General features: G+C 49.8%; 1 protein-coding gene across 1 annotated transcript in view; it reads left to right on the top strand.

The window, feature by feature from the left end:
* TOX2 (TOX high mobility group box family member 2) overlaps nt 1-12,492 on the top strand; it is a 136,490-nt gene that overhangs the window by 47,409 nt on the left and 76,589 nt on the right. The window contains exon 2 of the mRNA XM_086760569.1: nt 8,175-8,240. Within this exon, the coding sequence (XP_086616695.1) occupies nt 8,175-8,240 (66 nt within the window). The remainder of the gene's footprint in view (nt 1-8,174; nt 8,241-12,492) is intronic.

Genomic DNA, 12,492 nt, shown 5'->3' with positions numbered 1-12,492 from the left:
CCTCGCTGCGATCGTATCTTGCAGAATAAAAACAGCGTTGAGCATGGTCAGGGCCAGGTTGGCCGGGGCTCTGAGCAACCTGGTCTGGTTGGAGATGTCCCTGCTCCTTGCAGGGGGCTTGGACTGGATGGGCTTTAAAGGTCCCTTCCCACCCAAACCATTCTGTGATTCTACGGTCAGCGATGAACTGGAGAGGTGGACGCAGGGCTGTGCTGGGGGGTGGGTGTTGGGTGCTGCTCACCTCTCAGGCAGCCTGTTTGCTTTATCTGTGCCCAAACTTTGAGAGAAATTGGGAAGGGTTGGGTCTGGCTGAAGCTTTGGTGAGCGCGGGAGAGGAGGAGGAGGAGGAGGATGGAGATCTCCCCTGCACCCAGTGCACCAGGGCGGCTGGAAGCATCACCTCCCAGCCAGCTTTACATCGAGGTGTTTGGCGGACTGAAGGCTAAAAAATAACACAATCATCTGAATATGATCAAAGATCTGCCCTCAGGGGCAAAACCTGCTAAGTTGAAAAAAAAAAAAACAGCGTCCATGCACTGCAAAGGTTAAGTGGGAGCAACTTTGGCCTTTCAATTAATAGTGCATTTCTCTGAGCATCGTTCTTCTCCCTCGCCGTGGCCGGGAGAAGGAGAGGAGGCTGGATGGAGGATTAGCTGGTCTCTGCCGCTTTCGCTTCTTTTCGGAGCTGCGCGCGAAAGGGTTAAGCAGAATTTTGATCTCGGCAATATTTTCATGCTTATACATTCTGTTTCTCATTTCCATGACAAAGATGGAGGAAGAGCAGAATAAGGTACAGAATTTGCAGAGCAATTTTAAGACTGTAATGAGAACAGAAAATAGTAGGGGGAGAAGAATTGTAATTAGAATATGAAATGGGAAAAAAAATTAATCTATTTCCATGTCAGTCTTAAGACTGAATTCGGCTGTTCCCTGTAGCTTTCAGTGGATGGATTTTTGTGTGTGTGTGTACGTGAAAAGCTTGAAACCCTTTGCCGGCTCTAAAAGGCCCAGGTAAATGAGTTTAAGTCCTCATTCCCCCCAAATAATGCAATAACAGTAATTTTGTGTGCGGCATTCGCAGAGAGCCAGCCAGTCTCTTAGATAAATGAATGCTGTCACTCCAATAGCGGTGGCGTTCCAGACCTTTCCAGCCTCAAGTGCAGGAGGATAAAAGGGGATGTGGAGTTGCTCTTGGGGTGGAGGTGGCCTGGGTACGCGTTGTGCGATCACCTATCACACCTCTGTCACCTCTTGTCCTCGCCCGCCTATGCCGTTCCGCAGCTGTTGCTGCCCTCTCTCCTTCTCCTGACCATACAGATGGTAAAACAATGTTTGCTTTTTATTCTCTGCATTTTTTTTTCCTCAATTGCTCCTAAAACTTGAACGGCGCTTTTGGCAGCTGCCTAGGGCCAAGCAAAAGTTGGAAGTGAACTCTCCGGAGCAAATGCAGTCTCTCTCCTGGACAGTAACAGCTATTTTAAGGCCCGCTGCCGTGTCTGTGTGGTTAGCATTGCCTTTCTCTGGTGCGTTACTTTGCATTTATTGACATTAAATTTAATCTTCCATTTTCTCACTGCCACTTAGTGCTGCAAAGCTCTTAATGCCATTCCAAGTGGCTTTCAGTTTTGGCTAGCCTGAATAATTTTTATCTCATTAATAAACCTGAATCCTTCCAGATCACTTATATTATGAACAGGATAGATTTTAGTGCGGACAGATCATGGATCGTGATCCTCCTCTTGGTAAAAGCTCATGAGTATCCTTCCACTGGCAAGAGGAGCTTCCCTTTTGTCCCATGACAAGTTGGGTTTGGTTTCTTGTCTTGTGGCAGGTCTCTGCCGCCTCGGAGGTGTGCTGCAGCTCCGGATGGTTTCACGCTGGAGTCAGATCTGCTGGGCCTGCACCTTCTCGTTGCCACCACTGTGCATTTTGGAGCAGAGGCAGCACGCTGCATGCCGCATTTGTTGCCTGGCATTGCTTCGGAGCAGATGGGTGAATGCTGCTTGGCCATGGGGGCTCCGTAGGACTTTTGGTGGATGAGAAGTTCAACGTGAGCTGACAATGTGCGCTTGCAGCCCAGAAACCAACCGCATCCTGGGCTGCACCCCAGCAGCGTGGGCAGCAGGTCGAGGGAGGGGATTCTGCCCCTCTGCTCCGCTCTGGTCAGACCCCCGCCTGCAGCACTGCGTCCAGCTCTGGAGCCCCCAACATCAGGACGTGGAACTGTTGGAGAGGGTCCAGAGGAGGCCACGCAGATGATGAGAGGGCTGGAGCAGCTCTGCTGTGAGGCCAGGCTGAGAGAGCTGGGGCTGTTCAGCCTGGAGAAGAGGAGGCTCCGGGGAGAGCTGAGAGCGGCCTCCCAGTGCCTAAAGGGAGCTGCAGGAAAGGTGGGGAGAGACTCTTCAGCAGGGCCTGGTGTGACAGGACAAGTGGTAATGGTTTTAAAATAGAGGGAGGCAGATTCCGATTAGATATTACAAAAAAAAATTTATGCTGAGGGTGGTGGAACACTGTCCCAGGTTGCCCAGAGAGGTGGTGGGTGCCCCATCCCTGGAAACATTCCAGGCCAGGTTGGACGGGGCTCTGAGCAACCTGATCTGGTTGGAGATGCCCCTGCTCCTTGCAGGGAGGTTGGACTGGATGAGCTTTACAGGTCCCTTCCATCCAAACCATTCTGTGATTCTACGATTTTGTTGGTTTGTTTTGTATTTTTTCCTGCTGGCCACCCCAGTGAGAGCTGCTCGGATGGGTCTCTCCAAGGAAGATGTACCCCTTGGGAAGGGGTTTGGAACCACTGAAAACTCTTTTCAGAGTACAAGCCAGTGCAGATCGTTCCTGTCTTTCCCACCTGGTTTGAGGTTCTTGACTGTCTCTGTTGTACCTCGGCCAGCCCTTGGCACCCCAGCTGCGCGGCAGGTTTCCTGCTTCTGGTGCATCCTATTTGTGATTTGCTCTTAAAGCAAACACCAACCAAACCACTTTTTTACTGTATGGTTTTAAGCTTTAAGGCTTCACCTGTCTCGATCTGATTTTACCCTAGGATAATAGATGAGGATATTGACCGTGTGCGGAAAACCCCCATGAAGCCCAGGTGCCTCTTGCAGATGCTCAGCCCTGCAGCCCGTTAATAGATGTACAGCCACAGACACCTGCTGTGGCATCAGGCTTTCGCGTAGCGACACTTGTCCTGGAGCAAACAGCGGCGCGTGGCCAGCCGGGCGGCTGCGCGGCGGCTGGGACGGAGACGCAGAGCTTCCTTCGCAGGAGGGTCCTGGGAGGGGGTCATAAATCCATTGCTGAACTGTTGACCCTCTTTGACAGGATCAACGGAGGGGCTATCCGAGCGTTTCGGCAGACAAATAAATAATGCTAAGTAGATCACTTTGGGCCAGAGGTTGTGTAAAGACCTTAATGGGCAACCTGCGGTTAAAGAGATTAAGCTAACCTCAGCGATGTATTCCCCAAAGAGGTGCGATGCTAAATTGCTCCTGGAGGAAATCACAGCGGCAGCTCTGCAGGCAGCAGCGCCGACAAGGGCAGGGCTGAAGCGAGTATTTCACATCCCAGGGACGCGCACTGGCAAAGACGATCCTTTTCGGGGTCGTTGGGTTCGGTGTCGGTGCCCGTAGGGCTGAGCCTGGTGCGCGGGGATGCCTCACGCTCTGTGGGATGCAGGGCTGGAAGTACCATGGCCAAAATGCAGTTACAGCAGGGTGGGGTTACGCCACTCAAATAATGCTTGCCTGATAAAAATTAATTCTGAAAAAACTTGACTTTTGTAAAACTTTCAAAAGCAGAGTTATGTTTTCGTGTAGTGAGTAGGGTGCCATCGGAGGCAGCTAACTAAGCCCCAGAAAAACATGAGCTACAATAATTTTTTTATTTTTATTTTTTTTAGTGGGAAGCATTTAGTAGCATTGACTATTGTGCACATTTTATTGTATTCTGACTTTTATTCACTAAAAATTTGAAGTTATTTGTTGCATGGCATTATTCTGGGTCAGTCCATGTCGTGATACGAGTGGTGGCTGAGGTGTAGCTGGCTGGACACCAAAATGGGCCTCATCCCAAGCGTCTCCTGTGAAAGGTGGTATCCCCAGTAGGAATCACTGGAAGGATCCAATTTGTTCCTCCCGTGGTGTTTAATAGCACCTTGGTGATGGTGGCTTTTAATTACCCCTGGATTTGCATTGACAGGCCACTTTTTAGAAGCTCCAGATCCTCAGTGGGCTTGCAGTTAAGGTGCTTTTCTCTAGTATGGCCAACAACAACTGCTAAAACCTTTTGGAAAGAAAAAGAACCACAACAAACCCCAAACCCACCACAGTTAAAAAAAAAAAAAAAAAAAAAAAAAGAAAATTAAATAAGAAGTTTGGAAGATTTTTGAGATCTTGCAGGTGTCATTGAAGCTGTTCCTGGTAGGAGAGCTGCCAACGTATTTCTTATAAAGTTGGAGTTTTGGTCTCAGCTCCTGACTCTCAGGAAATAAAAGGATGCGATGAGATTCGTAATAAAACTACAGGCTGGCAGTGCCATCCATGAGAAAGTAACACCTTCCCTGAATCTTGGCAGGAGGTTGTGTTTCTTTCCACCGGGTCCTTCCCAGTTAACAAACATTTATTCTCTGTGTTTGCACAGAGCTGGAGATCGCACAGCTGCTGTGCTCTGGGGTCTGTCCCAGCTTGCAGCACGCTTTTGTTTTTCTGATTCATTTTTGTCTTACGAGCAGGGGACCCGTATGACCTCTGGGCACATTTACAGGTTTGAAAATGATGTTGTGTCGCAAAAATAACAAAGCAAAGTGAGTCTAGGGAAGCAATGAAAATTTAAAAAGTGCTTCTTAGAGCATCATCTGAATAAAGCCAGCGCTCGGCTCCCTGCATGGGCTGGTGGACACACGTCCATCACCCCAATTTCCTTGGGACTCCCTGTCTGAACAGGGCTGGCAGCATCCATCCACGGGTCCATCGGTGCCAGGCAAAGTCACCTCCTCCTGTGGCATGAGATGGGGTCACACCTGTGCTCCCCTTCCCTTGGGCGGGAGTTGACATCACCCGCAGACGAAGGCGGCTCGTTGGCGTTTGTTGGACAACATGCCTTTGTGTCCAGGGTTGGTAGGAATTTGGGCAATTTCCTCTGAGGAGTCTGGGTTTTGTTTGGTTGGGTTTTTTTTCAAATTGGGTGAGTGGAGTTGTTTCTGTGCTGAATGTGTTATGTGAGACGAGTTTGGGTTGGGATTTGGCAAAGTGGGGCTTTTTGGGTCCTTCTTTTCCAAAATTAAAGGTTCTTTTGAAGTAGAGGTCCCTGGTTCTGGTTGTGCTTATAGGCAACCCTCACTAACGTCAGTCAGTGCAAGTCAGATAAAAATGGGTCCAAGTCTCAGAGGAAGGAAAAGCAATTAATCACGTCTTCTTCCCACCTCTCCCAGTTTCCCAGCTTCACTACGCAGGGTTTGAATTTCCCAGATTTTCAAGCAAACATGATGTCTTGGATGCTAAGTGCTACGAGCAGAGGGTGATCCCAGCTCACCTCTGCCGTGTGCTCATTTCACGCGGCAGAGGGTGAGGATTATCCGCAGCCACTGGGTTGTTTAGTAGGCCGCTTTCATTAGCCAAAGAATAACAAAAATTAAATAATTACAAAAGAGCAAAAGGATGATTAAGGCGACTGCACGAGAGTAGGTTCCTTTCAAATTAGGACTTGAAAACGCTAGCTGCTGCTCCGCGTGGGCACATCGCATGGTAGAGGTTTGATCAATTTTGGAGGGCACCAAGGGTGATGAATGGATGCGCCCAGGTCTGGAACTGCCTGGGAGGCTTGGCAGGCACCGGGAGTCAGACCAAAGCGAAGCGGGAGGAAGTGTCCGTAGCAAAAGGGAAATATTAAAATGTCTCTTTCTGCTGTAAATCTACCTGGAGTGACGGGGCTGATCATTTTGAAGTGCATTCTGTAGTGAAACAATAATGAGAAGAGGGAGAGCACATTACTTATCTACTCTACCTGGCTGCTGTATAAGTGGCAAATGTCTAATTGAAAAAATATCCTGATGGGAGAATTTCTAATAAATTTGTTTGCACCCTCATTGCCTGGAGGAGAGGAAAAAAAAAAAAATCCAATCAGCAGTGGGGAAGTTCCAAAGTTTCCATTGCATTTTGAGTCTTGATTTTCAGGCTGGCTGCTCAGGCTGGCAATCAGAGGCACGGTAATTTGGAAGGCAGGGTTCATTACAGTTGTTATGAAGGCATCAAGGGCAGAAGGAAGTGCAAGGCGGAGGTAGGGGAATAGCAGAAAGCCGTAAAAAAATGCATTCTAACAAACAGCATGATTCAGAGGAAGCAGAGCGCTTGGCCTGCCCTTGTGAAAGATGCTTTTTGTTTTCTGAATGTAGATTTCCAGGTGACTTCTGTTCTCTGGAGAAGAGATGTTTCAAGCAGGTCTTAGTATGGATCTGCAAAGCACTGCGCTGGGCAGGACCAGAGTGATGCGCTTGTGTGCGGGGATGGATGGGTGCATGTGGATTTAAATCTCTATTTAAATCTCTCCAGTCCCAAAAAGAGCTTGGGAGTGGGACCTCAGGACTATAAATTTAAAAGATTGACTCCCCAAAACCACGCTGCTGCCCGCGCCAAGTCAGAGACCGGTGTCTCTCGTAGAGCCCCGGTCCCGCTGCCGCAGGGCTGAGCATCTCCACCAAACCGTGTCGCCTCTCCGGCAAATTCAGCCTTCTCCGCTGGGTTGGCAGTGGGTATTTAGGCCGTAGAGCTGATGGAGTTCCCCGTGCCTGGAAACACGGTAGCTCCAGCTGGAACTGTGTTAACAGGAGCCAGCTACGGCAGTGATCGTTTTACAGGGGGGGTGGGGGAGAATTAGGTTTGAAGTGGTTAGCACCCAGCTGGCTTGTGGGAGAGCCGCTCGTCCCAGTGAGCCCGTAGGGCTGGTGATCCTCGCTGCGTCCTGCGGCTCCTGCCTCCCCGATGGGTTTAACGAAATCCCTTTGCGCCGGGATCCCCTTCCACCCTGCCGCGGCTGCTCTCAGTATTAGTTAATGACTGTCACAATACCGCTCTAATTTTGCTGCTTTTAATTGGTTCGCTCTGCTATCCCGGAGGATAATTTGGCAATTAGAGAGCGTCTGTGCACTCTGATGCCGAGCAGAGCTGTGTCACCCCCGCTTGACTTTACGAACTCCTCTGCCTTTAACAGCTCATCCTGTAGCACTCTGAGAAATGGAAGTGTAATTAATAATCTACACTGAACATCTTCACCTGGTTTTATTTAGATTTATCCTTTATTGTTCTTAATATGACCCGGTTCTATTAAGGCATAATGGGTATCAGCTTCGTGTCGGAAAGCGAGAGGATGCGCGAGGGGTGAACGATCTTCAATTCATCATCGGGCTTGTAAGGGCAAGAGGGCTGGCTCTTCCCTCGTTAAGTCGATGGTGCCGTTCGCAGCCAGTACCTTCATCCTTGTCTCGGGGGGTGTTTTGTGGCACAGCCCATTTTATTGCCGTAATTAATTTGTGAACTCAGCCTTGAGAGCTGCCCCAGCCGCACTCCAAGCCAGAGACGATCCTGGAGGGCTTATTTTTCCTTCATTTGGAATTGGAGCAAGCGACAAGCTCCCGTTGTAGCTAATTAATGAGAAGAGTTTTGCAGATCTCCATGGGGGTTTTGTAGCCTAATAAGTGGATTAGCAGTTCAGAACCAGGCGAAGGGGTGACCTTCTGCATTGCTGGTGGAGGGTTGCTGTGGTGGGTAAGGGGTACATAGTTGTCGGGAAGGGGATTGAATGGACCTGCCTGTCTTGGAAATTGATGGAAATTGGGTTTTTAAAGCTGGTTGATTGACCTAGTGGGACTTTTAGCAAGAACTTCATTTGGATGACCTTTGCTGCTGGGTAGATCTGTGGTTTTGCACAGGTTTGGTTGGTTTGAACTGGAGTGATTTGTTCATTATTTTCCTGAAAAATCAACAGAAATATGCTACGTTACCACGGGCCATTGCAGTACCAGTGGGGTGTGTGTGCTCGTACATGCTTGAAAGTTTTAAAGGACCAACTCAGGATTTCTTCTGGGAATCTTGGCATAAAGAGCCATGAAAGTGTTTGGGACGCACATAACCCTGGCATGCAGACGACATTTCACTAACTCTACCTTTCTTTTCTCTTTCTAGTTTGATGGGGAGAACATGTACGTGGGAATGAACGACAACCCCCAGGAGTTTCTATCAGCAAATCAGGTAAGCGTTGATTTGCTTGAGTGGGCAGTGTTGATAGATTTTCTAGGGAACTTAAGCTTTGCCTAAGCACAAATTCTAGGAGCTCTCTGTGAACCTGCACTCCTGGGACATCAGGAAGATCCATGGAGGAGGTCAGAGTTGGCTGCTGACCCGGTTGCTGCCAGGGAGCATCGATGTACGCACTCAGTGCGGGGAGAGGGATGCGCTTGCGTGCCCGTGCTGCTGCCTATTGCCGGAGCCCAGCTTAGCCACAGCTCTCCAACAAGACATCCTTCACTTAAAATGGAGGTGCAATTGGTGGTTCTGGATGCGGTGAGGTTTCCAAGTATTGTGTGTAGTTCAGGTGTCTCCTTCCCTCACGTAGAGTATTTCCTGTAGCTAAATAGATTAACAGTTAGCCAGCTCGGGGAGAAAAAGAAATCAAAGATTTCCTGTTTTGGAGCTGTAAACCCACATGTGGAGGACCAGAATAGACATGCTCATGTCTCACAGGTGCCTGAGCCTTCAGGGCTCTCACTCGGCTTGGGTACATGTGAAACAGAAGTGTCCAATTCAGTGGAGCCCTAAACATATAGAAAGTTAAGCCTGTGCTTAGGTCCAGCTGGGAGGTGAGGACTTCAGCATGTGCTTACCTGTCTTCCTGACAAGGAGATGAGAGCTGGTCCCATCTGCGTCCCCCTGCGATGGCCTGGCATGGCTAGAGCGTGCTGGGGACTGATGCTGCAAAGCATCTCATCACACCCAGCTGCCTTGTGAGGGGAAGTGCAAGTCCATTGCTAATATTTTTCAGCATCCCATTTTTGGGCTGTGTAGGCAGTTTTGTTGCGAGGCCCTGTTGACCGCCGCCGCGTGCTTCGTGGGCTGTTCAGGGTTACGTCATGTGAAGGTGATGCGTTGCAAAATTTGAAAGGCGACTGTGTGATGATTTCCATCCAGCCCAAGATGTTGCTGGCTTCGCGTTGCCCTGGACCTGGGCAGGGGCAGGGATACGCTGTGCTCCCGCTGCTGCCGTTGAGTATGTACCGCAGCGTCGCTACAGGTTAGGTGGCTACTGAGTCATCCATGATGTATCTAACTCAGGTATCGGCGGTGATTAAAATATATGCATATTAAACTGAAAACAGGATTTAGAACCTGTTGTTCGCCTTCTTAGAGTGCGGCAGTGTGTTGGCTCGTTGCTCAGGAGAGTTGTTCCTGCTCTGGCTTTCAACGACGCGAAGGCGCCGAGGATGGGGCGAGGGCTGTTCTTACACTAGGAGCGTTTCCAGAGGGCGGGGAAGGAACCACAAACTTTGTGCTGTTGAGTGATTCAGCAGAAGCAAATATATAGTCGATCAATAACGGCGTGTGCTTGATCATTAGAGCCAGGTTGAGTAAACGCAGAAAGGAACGGGGTGACCCCAAGCCACCCTGTGATGCGCCTGTGGGATCAGACCACAGCCAACGGGAACCATTTGTCTTTCCTCCGCGGCATGGACAGAAATCACCTCGCAGCCTCCGTTGCATCGCGACTGGAGGGAAATCAGAAGTGATGCTGCGGGGCGGGGAATGATTTTCTGCACCACGACTGAGGAGGAGGAGGGCTGGCTTCTGAAAAAAAAAGTGGAGGCTGTAATGCGATGGAGGTTTCACTGTTTGAAGGAGAAGGATAAACCACACCGGCGTAAATCCCCGTAACCTGGGAAATAGAAGTTTACTCTTCATTTGTTGGCAGTGGGACCAAGGGGTGCCAGGGCGCGGGGTGGCTCCTGGGGCTGTGCTGGGGTGGGTGCCCCCGTGGGGTGCTGGAGTGGCCCCCCACAACCTCGCCCGGGGCGGCAGGAAGGGAGGGCGAGGATCCCAGTCCATGGGACATTAGTGGTGGTTCGCACCCAGCATGAGCTTTAGCCGAGGAGGACGAGGAGCCTTCCTCCCTCCCCCTCCTTAGTTCCTCATCTCCCTTTATTTACCTCCTTGTTTACCAGCGAGCACTTTATGGCAGCGGTCATGACTTTATTGCTAATAACACAACTCCTCTGTTCAGATGGGGGTTCCAGATGTTTTTTATTGTTTGCTAAACCTGCTGTAACCTCAACGAGTACATTAAACAGCGGGAACGTGGTTTCACAACCTCACGTGGGAGGCTGCTAAATCACCGGCCCCAGGACACCCGTGTAGCACACACGGGATGTCGCTCAGTCCTTGGGATCCCTGGGGACAACGACAAATCATACATGCTAATTACTGAAGCCATCACACTGTAATAGATGAGCCTGAGGGTTTTATTTCCCCCCATTTTTGTCTTGAACTGGTTGCACTGGGACCTTTAGGCATCTGCAGCTCTGGGCAGCAGACACAGCTTTGTGCTCAGCCTAGCTCGGGCACAGGGGGCTGGGACATTCGGCGTTAACGGTGGGAAGTCTTAGCTTCACATCGCCTGGTTTAGGGCATCCCTTGCTTATTTACCCCACAGCGAGCTCCCCTGGTTCCAGCACGCTTGCGGTGGCCTGGGGTGAGACCGTTACGATGAAATCCCCTGGATTTGCGCGAGGGCTTCTGGCCCCTCTGTGCTTCGAGGTGGGTGGGAAGGGCTGAGAGAGAAAGAAATTCATCTCTATGTGAGGCCTCATTTCAGGCAGAAAATTTTTAGGGGTCCAGAGATGGAAGAAGTTCAACAGTCTTTGTTATAGGAAATTCTGTATTGCCTCACAATTTTATTTTTTTTTTCAAAATACCTAGAAGGAGTTTGGTGTAAAGCAGAATTCAGTTTATCACCTCTCCCCTCACCCTCGTTTAAACCCGGAGGGGTTTAAATGGCTCCTGCCTGTCAGTGCAACGCTTTACACGTTCTGCCTGGAGACCCAGGAACTGCTTAAGCTCCTGAGTCATCCTTTCCCATCACGCTGATAGGATTATTCTCATTCTACAACTGGAGCTGCAGAGCTGGTGCAGTTAGGGCCGCTCCTTGGACACCATCATGATCCTGCAGCACCCTGACATCAGCCTTATCTCAGCCTCTTGTAGGGTTTTGGATCCTAAGGAGCTTCTACAGTATCTCATGGCAAGAGGTAAAGCCAGGACCAGGGTCCGCTTGCGTCTCCCTCAGCATTCCCTACCCTGCAGAGCTGCCAACTTGGGTGGATGAAGGAAAAAAAAATTTTAAAATTTTAAAAAACCAAATAAACATCCAAAACCCCAGGAAAAACACTGTCCAAACCATCTGAGGACCAACTGGTCTGCTCCTTCCCCTCATCTTATGGAACTGCTTATGCACTATCGTCGACTGTGTTTCTCCTCAACCCAAAAAGGGTTTGTCTTCGCTAAGAACGAAACACAGAAGTACAGGAGCTAAAAACATAATGGGAGTGCTGACAGATCCAGGCTCACGCCGGCACAGCCTGCTTGGGGAAAATAATTCCTATTGTTCCTTCAGATAGGAGGGACATCTGACCCCAGAAGTTGAGTCAAATGTGAAATGTAATTCAACCCCAACAGGGGCCAGAGTATAAATGCAACCTGACATCTGATCAAACCATGGTGGACATTTGACCCCCGAGATGAGTGAAGTGTCTGTGATGTATCACGAGGTCGGCAGAGCATCATTCCTCACGCCTGTTGATTTTCTTTCTTTCTCTGCTCTCTCCCCCTCCCCGCCCCGCCCCAACGAAGACAAGAAATTAAGTAATGCAAAAATCCCAAGGAACGGACAGATTACCAGCCAGATGATGTGCCCTGAAAGAGGAGTAAAAATGCAGTGCTGCTGTTAAAAGAAAGAGAACCACCCACAAAATCAGTAAGAAAAGGCATTTATGGAGGTCTTTGTGATAGGGAGAGTAACCCCAGGAAAGGGAAAGACTGGGAAATTCCTCGTGTAGCGGGACAGGAATGCGGTTGGGTTTGTTTGGCATTGAGACTTATAAACGTGAATTAACTGTGCCTGGGAACATCCAGAAGGTATCATTATCCCATGTTACGGGTGGGATAACGCAGGAAATACCTTGTGGGGAGCTGGGGATCGTGTGATGCAGGGTTCTGGGTTTGGGACCAGTTGTACCTCACTGGGAGCAGGGATGTGCCCCTGTGCCTGGTCCGTGAAGGAATGCTGTGGAGAGCCTTGAGGCGGTGTTTGCCACGTTTCTCCTCTCTCTGTCGCGTGTCTCTGGCTGCGGGTGGGGCGGTGGGCAGGTTTGAGGGGGAAAAGAGCTGATTCCTTACAGCAGGGCATTTTCGATCCTGCGCTCTGCACGGCTTCTTCCAGCTGAGCAACATGCCC

Source organism: Chlamydotis macqueenii, chromosome 16, assembly GCF_036417535.1.
Source record: "Chlamydotis macqueenii isolate bChlMac1 chromosome 16, bChlMac1.mat, whole genome shotgun sequence".
Lineage (NCBI taxonomy): Eukaryota > Metazoa > Chordata > Aves > Otidiformes > Otididae > Chlamydotis > Chlamydotis macqueenii.
Note: the sequence above shows the minus strand (reverse complement) of the source record. Positions and strands in the feature narration are given on the sequence as shown.